General features: G+C 33.0%; 2 protein-coding genes across 7 annotated transcripts in view; one reads left to right on the top strand and one right to left on the bottom strand.

Moving 5' to 3' along the window:
- Positions 1 to 2192, bottom strand: part of trio (trio Rho guanine nucleotide exchange factor) — a 668772-nt gene extending 666580 nt beyond the window's left edge. For 3 of the 6 annotated variants that reach the window (XM_072529237.1, XM_072529240.1, XM_072529241.1), the window contains exon 1: positions 2017 to 2188. The gene's annotated coding sequence lies outside the window, so the exon portion shown is untranslated. Of the gene's footprint in view, positions 1 to 2016 lie in introns of all 6 variants that reach the window. The other 3 variants (XM_072529242.1, XM_072529243.1, XM_072529239.1) reach the window with 3 other exon arrangements.
- Positions 2193 to 5638: 3446 nt separating this feature from the next.
- On the top strand, positions 5639 to 17258 carry LOC140438190 (uncharacterized). Its single transcript, XM_072527901.1, has 5 exons — positions 5639 to 5790; positions 7251 to 7309; positions 9724 to 10037; positions 11346 to 11840; positions 16451 to 17258. The coding sequence occupies exons 2-5, from the start codon at positions 7264 to 7266 to the stop codon at positions 16730 to 16732; spliced, it is 1137 nt and encodes a 378-aa protein (XP_072384002.1). The 5' UTR covers positions 5639 to 5790; positions 7251 to 7263; the 3' UTR covers positions 16733 to 17258.
- The last annotated feature ends 1238 nt before the right edge of the window (positions 17259 to 18496 follow it).

Here is an 18496-nt window from a genome sequence, read left to right as displayed (position 1 = left end):
ACAGGAACTTGGTTTCCTTTTGGATAATATCATAGTATTGAAACTACACCTGCCAAATTGATTGTCATTTATTCAGTCTGTTTTGCCATATACCCATAGTTGCATAGAATGTATGACACATGCAAATAATAAAATTTCATCAACATGTGTGTTCTGTTCAGGCAAAATTCTGCATGCTTTGAACATTTTATGATCGCCATAATTTGTCATACACCTGTCAAAAAAGCAAAAGATCTGATGAAAGCATTGCCACTGTTTGTGAGAGTGTGCAAGACAATCCGAAGGAGCATGTTGCATCTCATCTGTTGTGTGTTGGAAACATCCCAAAAAGTCACTGTTTGGTGTATATTTTGGCAGCATCTGTATTTCTTTGAGCACTATGTTGGTTACGTTAATAATTAATAGTTATTAGCATTTTATATAAACTGTTAGAAGTTGATGGAAAGAGAGGTAATGGAAAACTGAGGAGAAGATGGAATGACTGTTTTGTAGAGGACTTGAGAAAGAAATCACCTGAAGAGGAAAAAGCTGAGGACGAAGAAGAAAAGAAGATACAAAACTACAAGTACCAAATAAATTTTGGAAGGATATACACTAAATACGGTGAAACAGACACAATGTAATGAAAAAACCACAGTGATAAAAAAGGAAATATAAGGAAAGATACAATTTATTACATTAATACAACACTTAGCAGGAGAATACTAACTGCCAAGTGTAACCCAAAACTACAATTTACAGTCAAATTCTTTTTTCGCTTCTCAGTTTGTGAACGAACTTAAAATTCACATCAAATTATCCAGATACTAAGGGACCCAAAATGACTGACTGCAAAGCGTTATTAAAAATGCCGATATGAGCGAAGACATGCAGCAAGATGCTGTAGACTGCGCTACCCAGGCGATAGAAAAATACAATATACAATTTACCACAAAAAAAGGTACACAAATATATAATTATAAAAGCTGAAAAATACAGAACAAACCCCAATCCCATAAATCGACAACCTTCAAAATTAGATGAAAAGTAGGTAGCAGACAAAAGGCCATTACCATAGCAATAAAGATAACAAAAACAATTTAAAAGATTTGGCATAAACCATGAAAAATACTAACAAAACAAATTATAGAACACAGGATATTTAACGGATGAAGACCAGGAAAAGTCATGGCCAAAAATATAAACAGAGCAGCATAAAAGAAAGGTGTATATAATACAGTAGTCTATTTAACAATCTGGTAGAAACAAGTAATAGTAAATGAATTAAAACAAATTTCAACTTCCAGATTGAAATAGGCAAAAAGAATAACATAATTACTTAACTGTAGAAATGTAAAAAATTGATTTAAAAACAGAAATAATTAGCCCACATTATATTTTATCACTGACAAATGGTCTTACAGTAAATGATTGCAACAGATATGCATCTTTATAATATTATGGAAATAAGCAAATAAAAATTAATACTTAACTAAGTATTTTACTTTATTTTATTTAATAAACTAACCAGTTTTTGTATGTGTTTATTCAACTTAAATGTTTTTTTAGAAAACCTGAAAATATTATAGCACAAGATGACCCAATATAGTTTGTATACAAATATTTTTGTTTGCTTGTATAACTATTATTTTTATAAATAAATCATTCAGATGTAAACATACAAAACACAACTGACTTGAATGAAACTGTCTTCAAAAATATAAAGAGTACACTAAATGTCATTTACTTTTAAATCAAACAAAAGGTTTCATTCAATCTAGTATTATTCAAAAGCTGTTAGTAATACACAAAAAGTAATGTTCTATTTTTATAGCTAGACATTTTCTACCTACAAATGAATTAAACATGGTGAGCATACTGTTTGTATTAATCACTTTAAGTTTACAAAATATTTAAAAAAAGATGATTCATGAAGAGACCTATTTATTAAGCTTAGTATTTATTTTATAAACACCAATTAACTCAAACAGAGTTCTTTTATTCTTTATATGAATGGATAAAGACAACAGTGCTCACCTTAAAACTTCAAGAGTCTTGAAAAAATGCCATTAAAATTATCCACAAACGTTATTGTCACAATTTTAGACACAAAAACATTTTTATAGCCAATAATTCACTATATAAAAACATCCAACTACAACTCTACATAACTCAATCCCCATCTTGGCTTCTGCAAATGAATTACTGACGTTTGACGGTTCACACAAACTTCTGACACACAACAAAACTCCCGGCTGATATTTGACATATCTAGGAAATCGAAATACCTAAAAGATTGAAGACCCAAGACACAGAAAGAGAAGTAAGAGACCATAAGCGTATCCATGAATAATTCAAGGGTTGCAGTTGCAATGATTGAAAATTGTAATCCCCATTTTGCCGAAACCAAAAAGAATTCAAGGCTATATTACTTTCCTTATTATATTTAGTTTGAATCTTTAATATTTTTGGAAGTAAACTAGAATTATTATGATTAAATTTATAATTTCTTGACGTTTGTAATTGCAGACGATACCTACTTAATATATTTTTTAAATACGCATTCAATATGCTAAATATGCTTTAATTCTAATAAACTTTATTAATTTGCAATATCGTTAATTTAAGTTAACCTCATCATAATGACCATTCAGTCCTAAAATTTTATAACAAACACCAGCGACTTCATCTACCTAATCTTGAATATCAAATATTATATTCACGAATTTTTTTATTTCCTATCTTTTCTACTAACAGAACCCGAAACCATGAAACTAATCTACCCAACAATATAATACGTTAAACAAAAACAGCAATTTAATGACTGTTGTTCACTTACTTTAGTAATCATCGATCAATTATCCAAATAATACCGTTAGAGAAACATATAATATATACTACTATAAATACGAAGTAACTGACAAAATACCTCATAAAATTATATGTACTTTTTATTTAAAGAATAAATTTTTTTTTAAATTTAGATATCTATAGAATGTCAAAAACATTAAAAAAAGAGAAACAAACAAAACAAAACATATTTGAATTGATACCTATTGATCAAGCAGGGTTCAGAACTAACCGCAGCTGTACAGATCAGATCCTATCCCTAAAAACACATATTGAAGAAGGTTTTCAAAGTAAGCAAAAAACATCCGTTGCTTTCATTGACCTATCAGCTGCATACGATACGATACTGTCTGGAGACAAGAACTATCTGTAAAATAATCTGTGCCAGCCCGTGTCAAAAGGTAACAAAACTCATTGATAACATGCTCACCGACAGACCTTTCCAAGTCACAATGGGCAACTTTAAAAGTGTCCAAACGAAACTCAGCAATGGACTGCCACAGGGATCTGTTTTGGCACTTTTACTGTTTAGTTTATACATCGCGGACCTACTTGGGACAACTTTGCAGAAATTTAGCTACGCTGACGATTGGGCCATTGCAGCAAGACAAAGTAACATGGATATTACAGAAAAAATACTAACAGATGACCTTGCCGTTATCGGAGAATACTTTCGCAAATAGAGGCTACGGCCCAATGCAACGAAAACTGAAGTGTGCTGTTTCCATCTGAATAATTCTCAAGGCAACAAAAAACTCTCTGTTTACTTTGAAAACAGACTGCTCACTCATAATTCAACACCAAAATATCTCGGAGTGCCTCTGAACAGAACATTGAGTTTTAAAAAACACTTACAAAGAACGGCAGCAAAACTGAAAAAGCGAAATAATATAGTCTATGTGGCATCCTATGGGGGTCCTCAGCCTCCTTACTCAGATCATCCGCTCTCGGACTTGTATAATCGGAGGCTGAATGTGCTTCCCCGGTATGGCTCAATAGCAAACACACGAAGCTTATTGACACCCAATTAAACCAGACAATGCGAATGATCTCAGATACAATTACACCCACACCGAACTATTGGCTTCCCATTCATTGGAGTCACATTCCACCGTCGAAACTGCGAAGAAGTCATGCACTTCTCAGAGAATATCGAAAAATCGAGGCTAACCACAAACTACCCATCCACTATGATAAGCTTTATATCGAAATAAACAGACTGCGCTCCATATGTCATATGTTCCTTACATCAGGAACATTTCAAGCTCACCAACGCTTGAAGAAGACAATGGGAGAACGACTCACCACATGAAGCACACCAAATGGCCTGTATCGATCAGAAACCGCCAGGCTTTGAACTGACCCTCAATACATGGACAACGCTAAACAGAATAAGAACAGGCAGCGGTAGTTGTGCTGACAGCTTATATAGATGGGGAAATGCCCTTACTCCTGAGTGTGACTGTGATGCGCAACGACAGACCGTATGTCACATTGTTGAAGAATGGCCCCGAAGACGATTCCCTGGAGTTTGCGTTAAAATCTCATAACGTCTCTGGTTTGAAACATCATCATCTCTCTTCTCTTAATTCTCTCTTGACATTCAACAAAAACATCTCAGATAACTCATAACTGCTTATATTGTCTCCAATTTAATACATTACTCTTAACAAAAACTAGTTCGCCTCTACTAAAATGTAAGTGTTTAGGTAAATTGTTACATTAAATTGTAAAAGAACGGGTGTGACAGTCCAGTGTGACTGCCGGTAGAAGTTATACTTCTATACACGCGTTCGCCGTTACAAATTTATATGTGAGTCAATCTGCACACTCATTACATATGTAATGCTATAGGTAAGAGAGAGCAGAAAGAGAAACAGAATTAGGTATATAGGTATATGGTGCATCGTTTGCTGTATATAAACAACATTTGACCTGTAATAGGAGTATAGTAAATGAAGGATTGAATCAATATTTTGATGAAAATGTATATTTTTATTTTCATACATGTATGAAAGGAATTGAATGGAAAGCACTTTTTGTACCCAAGCAAAAGCTCTGTAAGTTAGCATTGGCCTAAAGACAGTAGTGTAGATCCAGGTAATTACCCTAGGCGAAAGACCCAAGGTGCGTCCGATCGTTCGTTGACATTGGTCATAAGCAATATTCGCTTTTTATTGATCCTCATTCGTAGGTATATTTGATACAAAAAAAATTCCGTTATATTATTATTACTAGAAACGTTTTGTATATTATTATTTTACGTGCAGAGTCAGTTGGTAATAATTATTTGCGTAGGGGGATCCTAAAAGACAAATATGAAAAATGGAAAACAACTGGAAGTACACTAGTTTGGTCCTTTGGTTGTACAATTGTTTTTTGAAAATAAAATATAGGCACAGTAAAATTATTGCATATTGGTATATATTTATCTAAGAACAATTTGATAGAAGTTAAAATCACAGGTTAAAACTTCCCAACTAAACAACAATAACTCAATTGAATCTTTAAAAATAAGGGTAAGCTAGCAGTAATCCAGTTATCCAGAAAATAAATAATAGTTCTACAATTTTATAATAGTTATTCGTAACGATTATTTTGAAAGCATGAACAACTGTTTTGCTGTCAATGACGAATAAATTGGAAAACTATAATGGTACCTGTAGCACTAAAAAATTTAGATAGTCACAGAAGGACAAAACTTATCCTTCAGGAAGTTAAATAATAACCCTCAGTTACGCCAATGATGCCTTGGTTATGGTTTTTGACTAATCCCCTCTCCCCATTGCCAAAACGTAGAAGAAAATGACGTACGATATGCGATACCGTAATCTGTAATGTTGACAGTTGTTTGATAACATGTTCTTAATACATTTCTATCAAAAAATTTTCCAAAATAATTGATATCTAATAGTTTAAATAGGCAGTAAATAAAATTAGTCAAATTCGAACAAAAATATAGTAAGTAAAAACTGTTTGAATTAAGTTTCACTTCACATATCCTTGAACTGACACCAATTTACTTGAATTCATCAATATTTCAATATGTATGGTATCATTACATGTGTATTGTGTACTATGAAATAAAATGTGTTCAGCTTATCTTACAGCCAATATAACGTGAAACGTATCCTATTCTAAGGGCAAAGGGTTGTTAATCTAAATTTAGAAAGCAAATAACTTTACATAAATTTCCTATTGCATTAATTTTTTTATTTTACATTATGTATTTATTTGAATTTAAAAAGTAGACATTGATGTTTTTAATATACAGTGAATTTCACTTTTGATGTAATGTGAGCAGAAAACATATTTTGTATGATAGTACAAAATACCTTAAAAGGCTAAGAAAACTATATTGAGAACTTTAACTTTTGTGGACGTACTGCTAATAACTATGTCTTGATCTAATAAAATATATAACTGATTGTAGAGTAAATATGTGGCTAATGGCTGAGATAAAATTATTGGTATTCTACTATTTTCTCAACTCTACTGAGAAATCAACTCTTGCTGTGTAGTTGGCCATAATATTATTGTTGTATTTTGCTATTACTGATTAAGTCATAAGAAAGACTTCTCTTTATACACATATATCACATAATAAGGGTAAATATTAGTATTACATATAGGTATTTAATAAACTTAAATCAACATTTATAGTAGTTAAAGAAAAAAATGAATTACATACCTATTAAACTATTTCCATATGGAAGAATGTTTAGGTTGTTCCCTTCTTCTTCCAACCGGCCCATTTAGCTTGCTTATTTTAGAAGTATCACTTTAATCCATCTGCATATTGTGGCCCACCCATCTTAGACAGTTTATTTCGATGCTTTTTATGATATCTGCATGTCTATCTCAACCAGTAGCACATCTTGCCCCTCGGGGGGTTTGGTCACCAAAATTTTTTTATGATGTTACCTCCATCATAAAATATGATATGTTATGTACTTAAAATGTGTGAGTAACAGTGGTTGGAGGGTCCTGGGGGGGACCCCAAACCCCCCCCCCTGGGTGCGCCACTGATCTCAACATGTTAAAAAACATGCAAACAACTTTATCCCTTCTCACACTTACATGAGCAGTATCTGTTTGTGTTACTGTTTTAATGGATAATACTTAATCCTAAAACTAATGCATTATTTACATTTCTTCTAGTGTATTAAGATACTCATATAAATAATATCCTAATTCTTTGTAAAAGTTGTCTGTCTTGTAGAAATATCATTAAGTATTGCCACATTTGTTATGCCATTGGCAGATTAATCACACAAAATAGGCAAAATGATAAACTAAACTATTTTTCTTGTTTAGTCTATTTATTAACTAGATTTTATCTTTGAAACTATTATATAGTTGGTATTTTTTAAATCTGTTTTATAGCACAAACATAATTTCAAGAATTTGATATGTTTTAGGTTATTTTGAATTATGTCTGAGCAAACAGGGGACTTCAATGATGGAGAAGAATCAATAGGTAATAATAGAATAAAAGATTCTGTAAACTAGCATTGTTTGTTACCTAATAATTTCATAAGTGTTGTCTTTTTCTCATAAAAACATTAACAATGTGATAAAAAATATAAATTTTTGCTCAAAATAGTCACAGTAGTGTATTGTAATTTTTAGTGAATCTAACAATAAAATAACCACATTTAATAATTCCATTTTCCGCTAGGTTGTCATATTTAATAATTTGTTGTAGCTACAGCACTGAAAGTATTGCAGTTAATTTTTACTATTAACATGTGATTGATAGCACTCTCCGACCACCGACTAGATGGATGGATGACATCAAGCTCATCACCACAAACTGGATGCAAGAAGCACAAGATAGAAATAGGTGGAAAATTTTACGGGAGGCCTACATTCAGCAGTGGACAAATATAGGCTAATTGATGATGATGATGATAGCACTCTCTATGTCACAGTATGCAAAATATAAGACATTTTTTGTTAAAATGAGAATATGCAAAAAGTATTACATTTAGAATAAATAATTACAACAAATTTTCATTGAAAAAATTTTACTTTACAAAACAAATTAACAATCGCAGTTACAAATGGTGATTATTGCTAGAAGCAGAAATAATAGGAATGTCAGCATGTAACACAAAAGTATGCCTTGTTTGAACATTAGTTTTTTCCATTGCAACTTGGAAATGTGGACCAGTTTCCAACTGGAAACATGGACCAAAAAATAAGATTCTAAAGATATGCTTTAGAAACATGTCAAAGAATAGTGAGATACTTTGGAAACATCAGTGTAGGATTATGTTCAGACCATATAAAGAACATGACTGGTTACTCATTCTCAGAAGCAAAACAACATACCTAGAAGAGATGATTATCTCAATTACATCTATCTTATGTAATTATAAACCTTATGAGACTAGAGTATGATGGTTGCAACAATGTGTTTTGTGGGAAACTGTTCAAAGAAATACCTAGCTTAGAATTCTCCAGACTCTCCCATGGATCGGTTATATAGTAGATGAATGAAGACAGATTGTCATGAAGAGCCCTTGATAATAAAACGCAGGACGGAAAACCAAAAGGGGACCATGGAAAAGATGGGAAAGAGAAATGAAAAAGGGACATTCAAAATTTGTTGAAGATCAGAACTTGGAGGAACAACACTAGAAATCCAGCCATTTTGCCAGCTCGCTCAAGCAACAGTATTGCACTAGAAAGAGAATGTTTGCTGACGATGTAAAACTGTTTAGAAAAATTCAATCCTGGAATGATGCTGCTATATTACAGGAAGATCTTAAATCGTTTTATGATTGGTGCACTTTAAACAAAATGTCACTCAATATAAACAAATGTCATAAAATGACATTCTCAAGGCAAAGAAATCCAATTAAATTTGTTTACTACATAAATAACTCGAAAAATGAAGTATTAGATTTGGGAATCTGGTTAGACACTAAACTGTCATTCTCAAGCCACATCAACCAAGTAACAAATAGAGCGATAAAAGTGCTGGGATTTATCCAACGCACATCAGTGGACCTGTCTTTGTTTACATTTAGAAAACTTTATTGTGGTCTCGTTAGGCCCATTCTGGAGTTTGGATCAGTTGTATGGTCCCCATCATACCACTGTTACATTCAACAGATTGAAAGAGTCCAGAATAAATTTTTGAGGGTAGCAGCCTATAAGAGTGGATACAGGAGAAAGGAATACAACTATCAGTGGGTAAGAGATAGTCTTAACTTACCAACACTTGAGTCAAGGAGGACATTGTTAGATTTATGTTTCTTACACAAAGTTATCAATGCTTTTATAGATTGTCCTCAACTCTTATCACTTGTTAGTCTTAAAGTTCCTAGTAGAAGCAACAGACAATCAGAAATTTTTTCAGTGCCATTTCACCACACTAATTATGGTATCAATGAACCAACTACACAATTGGTCCAGAGTGCTACTAGCCTACCAAGATAAATGGATATTTTTGACTCCAAAATTAGTTTGTTTAAAAAACAACTAAAAAGTATCTTACAATAAGTTTGTTGTACATCTGTATTATTCTTATATGTTTGTATTATTCTGAGGTGTTTGTTATTTTAATAATTTATTGTTGTTAAGGTGTAACTTTGTAAAACTTGTGATTGTTATTTTAATAATTTATTGTTTTTAAGCTGTAACTTTGTAAAAATTGTAAGGAAAAGGATGCCATATATAAATAAATAAATAGAAAAGTTGGAAAAACCAAATATATGATTGTTACTGTGGTTGTCCTAAAGTTTGGACAATTTTAGCGCGATCACGATTTTTGCAGTGGTTGTTCTTCTGTTTTCTTTATTTGTTTTGGAATCTTATTCTGTACTGATATTTTCAATCTTCCATATCATAAGTGTATATTTATTTGTTTATTTCATTTTCTAGATCATGAAGAAATTGACTATGTTAGTCCAGAGATAATATATCTGGAAGATAATGGTGATACTTCAGAACTAAAGGGTTTCACCCATCTAGGCCCTCTTGTAGAATACATCTATGATGAAAATGCGGTAGTAGAATATAACGACCATCAATACACTGAGCTTGACTATGCCACCCAAGACAATTCTGAACATATACAAGATGCATGTTCAACGGAAATCAATGATGATAGCAGTGATTTAATTCAACCAATGATGCCATTTTTTTTATCTTCTCAAGTTTTTGCTGCTGGCGAGGAGCAAGATCCAAATGATGGGGTAAATTTCATATTTATTTCATATTTCAAATGTTTTAGCAGTATTACTTAGTGTTTTGTTTTGGATTCTATTTTTATAGTAGATATTTTTAGTATATTTTTAACTGTTGTTATTGGCCTGTCCCTTTTATTCTTTCTATTCTATTGCAAATTCGTCTCTATCGTCTGCTTTTCTTAAGAGCGTCTGTGTGTTTAACCCGGTCCAGTCGTGAATGTTTTTCAGCCAGGATATTTGTCGTCTACCAGGACCCCTTTTTCCTTCGATTTTACCTTTCATAATCAGCTGCAACAACTCGTACTTATCATTTCTAAGTATGTGCCCCAAATATGCTGTCTTTCGCCTTTTGATGGTGGTCAAAAGTTCTCTGTCTCTTCCCATTCTGTGCAACACCATTTCATTGTAATATGATTGGTCCATGGTATCTTCAAAATTCTTCTAAAAAGCCACATCTCAAAAGCTTCCAGTTTTCTCATTAAGTCAACATTAACAGTCTAGAGTGGATATAACATTTTACCATCCGATATCGGATTTGCAGATTGAGTCTTTGGTTACTCAGAAATTTATTCATTTTCAAAAAGGCTGCTCTTGATTGCTCTATTCTTGAGCGAATTTCTGATTCAGATCTTCCGTAATCCAGACTCCTATTCTTTCCACAAAATACATAATCATGAAATCTTTGTATTGCTTGTTTTTTCGTCTGTTAGTAAGAAGTTCTGCCTCTGATATTGAAAATGACCTTTTATGTTTTCAAATAAGTTGTACTCATGAACATAATCTCATCTATTATCATTACATTTTATTTAGTGGTTTTCCAATCTTATTAAGATTCCAGCCTCGCTGGAAATTCTGCAAAATACTAATTTAGAGTACCATGGCTTCTTAATTTTACCAAAAGTGCTGACCCGCTATAAAGGTCTTCAGTATTGAGAACAGATAGAAGTCAGAGGGATTTAAATTTCTATGTTTTAAAACTATTCTTTAATTTCCTCATTTCCTAGATACTTTTATCGACAGGTGCTTTATCCTAATGAAAAATCATATTTTTCTTCAATGCTAGCGTTTTCAGTTATGGTTTTAACATTTTTATGAGTACCAGCAAAGTTTTTTCCGAATTGTAAAACACCGAAGCTATGACCTGTCTTGTAGATGGTACTGTCCTCGCCTTCTTTAGATCTAAAGAAATATGCTTCTATCCATTGATGAGAATGCTGTTCGGTTTCAGGTATCTAGTGGTGAATATGTTTCATTCATTATAGCAATTCAACGTTAATTTCTAGTCTTAAGTTTATAATATTAATAAAATTTTAGGAAACGATCATTCTTCAAGTGGAAAATGAAGAGGAAGAAGTAGATCAAAGGACACCTATACCTGATGAAGTTAGATCTTCTACTTTACAACTACTTCTGTGTTCAAGCAAATCCAACTCTGTCTTAGATACATACACGTGCGAGGTGTGTTCAATTTCCTATGGTTGCTTAAATTGCTTAAAATCCCACTATGAAACTATGCACTTGGGAAATACTTTCATAGCACATTACAAATGTAAATATTCCACCCATATTAGCAAAGGCCTATGCTGTCCAGTTTGTGAGCTGACTTTTAACACAAAGAGTGAAACTATGGATCACTACATAACCCACGCAGTAGCGTGTGACATATGTGGATCCGGTTTTGACAGACAGCAATATTTGTCGGAACATCGTAGAAAAGTACATAATAAAGGTGATTTTGATGTAATATATGATTGTGAAATTTGTAGAGGCAATTTTCAGTATCCAAGTGGATTGAGTAAACATTACCAGGTAATGTATTTTATTATTAATAATCTTTTATTACATCACAGTGATTTCTTCATAGCATCGTTACTTTAATAATGGCTGTTACTAAAGAAAGTTGCAAATGCTTACATATTTTAACTGTTTTCTAATGTGTTTTTGGTTGTTGAATCCAAATGTGATACTTACTAAGTTATAATATCTACTATTTCTTTACATTTTATAGTTAAATTTATATAATTAATAAGCTGTTGCGCGTGAAAAGGGGGACAAGTCATAAAACTTGAAAACGAGAAAAACTATTTAAAATTTTACAAAAAAAATGATTTTTTTACAGTTGTTTAGAATGATAATTTACTTGAAATTTTTGTTTACATTTACTTTTCCTAAATGGATTAACATTTTTCGCTGAGTATTTGGGAACAAAATATGTTTAAAGCGATATTTGTTTGACTTACCTCGTTTTTCACAAATCAGCATATGACTTACCCCCCTTGTAATTGAACATAATAATAATAACACAGAGGATAATCGAAAGATTGCAATTGGCCGGACATGTGATGAGAATAGGAGTGGATAGGCTACCAAAAAGAGCACTGAATGCTAGAATGCAGGGAAAGAGACCGGTTGGAAAGCCAAGAAAGTGCTGGGAAGACACAGTAAACAGCGACGCACAAGCCCTTTTAGGAGTCCGTGTATGGAGAAGATCAGCCACAGACAAGCAAGGGTGGAGGCAAGAAATGCCCACGGCTCAATTTGGGCTGTAGTGCTTCTTCTCTTCTTCTTGTAGAAATCTCATCAGAAAAACTTATGGTCAATAATTTTTAAATTTGCATGACATTGTAAAGCAGTTAAACAACCTGCTGTTATAAAACTGTTTTTATTCTGCCCAGGGCCCTGATTCTAATTGAGATTTCGACTCAAAACATGACGAAATTAATATGGCGACGTCGAAATGCGACTTTGCGAACCTTGTGGATTTCAGCTGAACTAACCAAACGACGTCACTAATTTTCGACTTATCGAAATTAATTTCAACTTCAAGAAAGTGGTTGAAATTTCATTTCGAGTCGAAATTAATCTGACATGACTGACTGGACTGGGAGAAGTGAACTTAGGTTCAGTTTAGGTAGGCGGTGTTTTGATCCTTGCAAGGAAAACTGAGGCAAAAAGTATTAATATGGCTGTGTTTTACGGACATTTGCTAGTTTTGGAGGAATTAGAGAGGATAGATATCCGACGCTCATAACGGAGGATAAGAAGAATGTTACGGGATACTCAAAATTCTTTTTCACTAAGTGATGCTCAATTTAGGCAGCAATTCCGGCTTAATAAACAAGCTGCAAATTATTTAATAAGGGTATTAGAACCATATTTGGAAGAAGGTGTTTATGCCTCTAGGATACCCAAAATGTTTAGGGTTAGTATTACTAAGCTGCAGTAAATTTAAAAATATATTAGAATATAACCACTAAGTCAAATCTTAGTGGTTATAACTTAAGGATCTCCCACATCGTCTTTTTTTTCTTGCCATCTTTTCTTTCAATTCAAAATATAATTGAGAATGGCCAATATTTATGATTTAACAACTCAAACAAGAAAAAAAAGACGTTCACGTAACGTAAACAAAACAAACATTCAACAAGCGTAGTGCAGCCAATAAAAACAACAGGGCCAACCCAAATTTTCAGCAGTGTCAAAATGATAAAGTAAATATCCCCAGTTTTAACTACAATCGAAATGAATGAGAATCGCTAGCAATTGCGACTGTCATGGCGTAGTCGCTTTTAAATTTCGACATCGAAATGAAATAGAATCAGGGCCCAGGACAGCAGTCCGTATACAGTATTAGGTGTTTGACTTTAGGATCTAAATCTTTTGTAAGGTATTGATATAGGCAGTAACTTATTTCATTTCCGCCCCGTTTTGCTAAAGATTCACGCCATAAATAACAGTGAGCTTGTGAGTTGTCACAGTCGTGAACTTAAGAGTCCACAATTGCCTCTTGTAAAATTACTTACCGCTTTGGAGGTCTGGTGTTGGCAGGCATTGCTGGAGATCAAAAGTAATAGTTTTTAATCTAGCATGATCCTTAGTCAGAAATTTATGTTCTTTGCTTTTACATCCTTGATCAGCTTGTAAATGGTGTTCGTTTAACTCGTCTTTTAGTTGTATTATTTCATCCTCATTCTTGCACATATTAATTTTCATTTTTAATTTGTCATATGTACTACATGTGTCTTTCTTAGGTTTCTTTATACTGATGTTCAAGCTGTAAAATATGTTTTCGTATATTTTACGATTAATAAAATTATCTGGGTATATCTTCTTGTAAGCTTCATAAATAGCAGTGAGTGTGTAGTGTGAAGGTAAATATTTCCTCAATGAATGACTTCTTGTATAGTGACTTTCATATAAGGGTATAGATAAAATGTGATCTCTTGCCGTTATTTTCTCAACATCTTATACCTTCTTCCGATTTTCATGATGTCCTCGTTGGTCTAATGTCATTACGCCTGATATTTGAGAACATTTTTTCGCTGCTGTAACTTCTATGAATTTCTTACTAATATAAGTTTTCATAAAACAGTCCTTGCAAACAACAGAATGAATGCCATGAACAGGAAAATGATAAATTATGGTATGCTGTCGGTATCTTTGTTTGTTTTTGGGTTAGAACACCTAATTCGCATAGAACTCTTCTCTTTAACATCCATGAGAGCAGCTATATATTCTAACCTACGATTGCAACTTCCCATTTCCCAGAATTTTTTGAAAAGTTGCAAGCGAACTTGGTCCTTTATTTTTTCCTTGTACTTATTTCTACATAATTTCAGCTCTTGCATAGTCTTTTCTTTAATCTCTTTTCCAGTTCTTGTAACATACGACCAAAATTTCGTTTTTCTCATCTCTCCTGTCTCATTTTTACTCGTTTCTTTGTTCGTGCGTTTTTTAACTTTCTCGCGGACTTTCCCGTCTAAGTTATATTCGTCTACTGAAGTATTATTTATATCTTCTTCTGAATTAGCTCTTCTCTTTTTTCTTTCTACCATATCGTTGTCCTTGGCAAAGCTATCATATTTTTCATCTGGAAGTGAAGTAGCAACGCTACTGGCGTAGGACATCTTAGACTTACCTCTGGCATGGTGCTCTACAATGCAACAAAAATAAAATTGATATTAACAAGCAACAAAAAGCTACACTGAATGCACATTTTGTTTTTGTTTATATAATTTCTTCCATAGTTTATACTACTTGTACCTACTTTCGATATAATTATTTATTACTTAGCAAAAGGAAAGTTTTTCTGCATTGGTATAATCCCTTCCAAGTGATTATCAACATTTGAAGATCAAGTCAAGTTGTCTCTTTATTCACTAAGAGAAATACTGATATAGGCAGTGCCAAAAGGAATATGTTAACATATTCCTTTTTACACTGAATTTTATGTACTATTTTGTAAGTGCCTCTTTTGGAACAATCAACTTAACATACAAATTCAGTTACATTGACTTGTCCCCTTTTACCCACAATTAAAACGTACTTTTTTTTAACCTATATTTGAGTTAATCCCGTTTTCATCAAAAATTGACTTGTCCCCTTTTTCACGCATAACAGCGAATATAGGTTGAGTTTAACGAAAGTACAAGCTGATTATAGCCGCAAATGTCAAACATGGAACAAAAAATTTCGGTATAGCAGTGTTGGCATGTTTTTATAATGTAGATGCTGTATGCTTCAAATATAAAAAGATAAAGCTTTAGAAAAGTACACTTTGTATATTATGTTATGAATTGTGCAATTTTTGATTTATATAAATCAACAATGAGTAAATATTTGTTTCTTTGTAGAATTATTGCAGTTAATTATTAGAATTTATTTAGCAATTACCCTTTGATAGATTAGGGGATAGATTTGGCAATCGTCAAATCAGCAGTTGCCAGATTACAACAGATGTTTACAATTAATCTCGAAAGAGACAAATATTTACTCGTTATGGCTTCATATAAATTAAAAATTGCAGAATTCATAAAATAGTATAATCAAAATGTTCTTTTTAAAAGCTTTATCTCTTTATATTTGAAGCATACAACATATGCATTCTAAAAACATGCCAACACTGCCAAATCGAAATATTTTTTATATTTGCGGCTATATTCAGCTTGTACTTTCGGTAAACTCAACCGCGAATATATAATGGAAAAATCATGTGTAATGGAAATGGATGTAGGATAACGTTGGTAGCACTGCTGAAACACATTTAAATAACAGCTGATGTTTTGTTTACTGTCAACCAAACCTCACTTTCACATTTTCGGTATATGTGCTTAATACAGTGTCTATTAATGCCCAATTTTTTGTATTTATGGCTATTATGCAGCAAGGGTAATAAATTAAAGCATTTTTAACCAGTCGTAACTTTTAGAAAATTTAATTATCGCTATTTTATTTCATTACGACTTTGCTCCAAAATGAATGCAGATTCGCCCTGCTCTATACGTAAATGATTCGCTTTACGTAATTTTAATTCGTAGCGCAAAAAAAATTGCAAAGGTTTTTCTCCGGATATTAGTTATTATTAAGGTCTTCTATTTGCTGCACTACATGTCTAAAATGATTCTCATTTTGTGTTTCAGAAAACCCACAAAATCATTCTTTGCGTTGAATGCAAAGTAAGATGCGGAGACCAAAACGAATTAATAGAACACGAAAAAATGCACAAGCAAAAAGCTGATGTTTTACCATATGCATGCAGCAAGTGTGATAAAGCCTTCGCCGAAATTTCAGAAATCGCCGTTCATATTAGGCAAGACCACAACCATAAACGGAAACAGCAGTTCGAAACAGTGTATGTGATTAGTCAAATTAAGGCTGATAATAAACCAATCAAGAATAAAGTGGTTAGGATTCAGAAGTAGTATTTGTTGCATAATTGGTCATGTTGCTGGCTACTGTTAGGTTGTTGATCTTTCAGAGTCTACCAAAGATATAATATAGTTTACTTCCCATTGGGCAATAATATTTTATTACAAATTAATTTAATAGTAATTTGATAAAAAAAAGTAAGAAATAAGTCAAAGTAAAACATTGGTTATGGAGAACAATGGTTACAACATAAAAAATTATCTGTTCAATTAAAAAAAAAAATTCACATATTCTTCATATTTTTTTCACGATGTTCAAAGGCCCACTGTAACCTCCAATAACTATAGAATGGAATGAACTAATAGTTCAAAAATATCGAATATTTTTATCCTATTGGAATGAATGAATTCATTTCCTATTGGAAATGAATGTTCGTTAAACAATGATCGTGCTGGTTACTTCAATAAATAAATAATAAACTATTAATGTTTCCAATGTGGGTTCAACTATATCAGTTTCTTTAAAATTTATTAATTTTGATGCATTGTAATTTTAGCATTAAATTATATTTAAAAGATATATTACGTATTTATTTATATCCTAAACATAAGAAATCTGGAAGAAGTAATTATTTATGATTATGGCCGTCGTGTGCGCTTTCAAATGACATGAAGCGCTAATACAACTTCACGAAATGGTTTTTACAACATTAAACATGGTTCTCGCCAAACAGGACAAGATCGAGAAAAGAGAGAGAGAGAGAGAGAAATATATTTTATACGTTTGATAATAAGTACCAAAATGCCATCCACCGCATTCAGCCAAGTTACAGAATTATTATGGATAAAATACGTGGACGGTCTAATAAGTACTTAGCCTCACCGTCCGATGGCGCTACTATCTCAAGAGAAATCTATCGTGCAATACATTCTCATACACAGCTAATGTCAAAATTTCAGCCTAATCGGATTCATAGTTTTTTTTGACCGTGTGTGCAATCGCCCGTGCTCGAGAAAGCTGAGATAGAAGGAACCTCAAAAGGTCGCTTATGTCATATCCTGAATTAAATTTTGGCCATGAGAAAGGTGTGACGCGATGGGTGCCGCGTTTGTTCACTTCGGCAACAATCGCAACCGTGAGACCACTTCAGAGCAGTGTTTGACGCTATTTAAGCGTAATCCGAAGGAGTTTCTACGTCGTTTCGTAACTGTAGGCGCAACATAGACTCACTGGTACACACCAGAGACCAAGAAAAAGTCGAAATAGTGAACTGCACCCGGAAAACGTGCTCCGAAGAAGACGAAGACTGTCCTATCGGCCGGAAAGGCGATTGCTACCATTCTCTGAGATTCACAAGAGGCTATCTACATAGACTACCTGAAGGACAAATCGGTCACAGGGCTCTATTATACCAAACTATTGGGCCGAATTCCAGAAAAACGAGCCCATTTGGCGTACAAAAGTGCTTTTTCACAATGACAATGCACCGGCTCATACCTCTGCCGTCGCCATGGAGAAATTGGTTGAATGAAAAAGAAATTTAAGTCGAATGGGGAGGTCATCGCTGCCACGGAAGCCTCGCAGACCTCGAGAAAACGTATTTTTCAGACGGGTTAAAGAAGTTATAGTATCGCTGGGTCAAAGTATATCGAGCTAAAAGGAGACTATGTTGAGAAATAAACCGCCACTTTTCCAAAAGTTTCGTTTTTCTTTGGTAGGCTAAGTACTTATCGGACTTATTATAATAGAATGATTAAAAAAATAGTGCCAATTTCAATATTGTCAACTTACAACCATGAAAGGAAATACACTAAAAG

The sequence above is a fragment of the Diabrotica undecimpunctata genome, chromosome 4 (assembly GCF_040954645.1).
Source record: "Diabrotica undecimpunctata isolate CICGRU chromosome 4, icDiaUnde3, whole genome shotgun sequence".
Classification (NCBI taxonomy): domain Eukaryota; kingdom Metazoa; phylum Arthropoda; class Insecta; order Coleoptera; family Chrysomelidae; genus Diabrotica; species Diabrotica undecimpunctata.
Note: the sequence above shows the minus strand (reverse complement) of the source record. Positions and strands in the feature narration are given on the sequence as shown.

What these genes read in the sequence shown, in the direction of transcription:
- LOC140438190 (XM_072527901.1), top strand. Translation starts at nt 7,264, where the DNA reads ATGTCTGAGCAAACAGGGGACTTCAATGATGGAGAAGAATCAATAG. An exon ending in TGATGGAGAAGAATCAATAG is followed by an intron (nt 7,310 to 9,723) that starts GTAATAATAGAA and finishes TTCATTTTCTAG; the next exon opens with ATCATGAAGAAATTGACTAT. An exon ending in GATTGAGTAAACATTACCAG is followed by an intron (nt 11,841 to 16,450) that starts GTAATGTATTTT and finishes TTTGTGTTTCAG; the next exon opens with AAAACCCACAAAATCATTCT.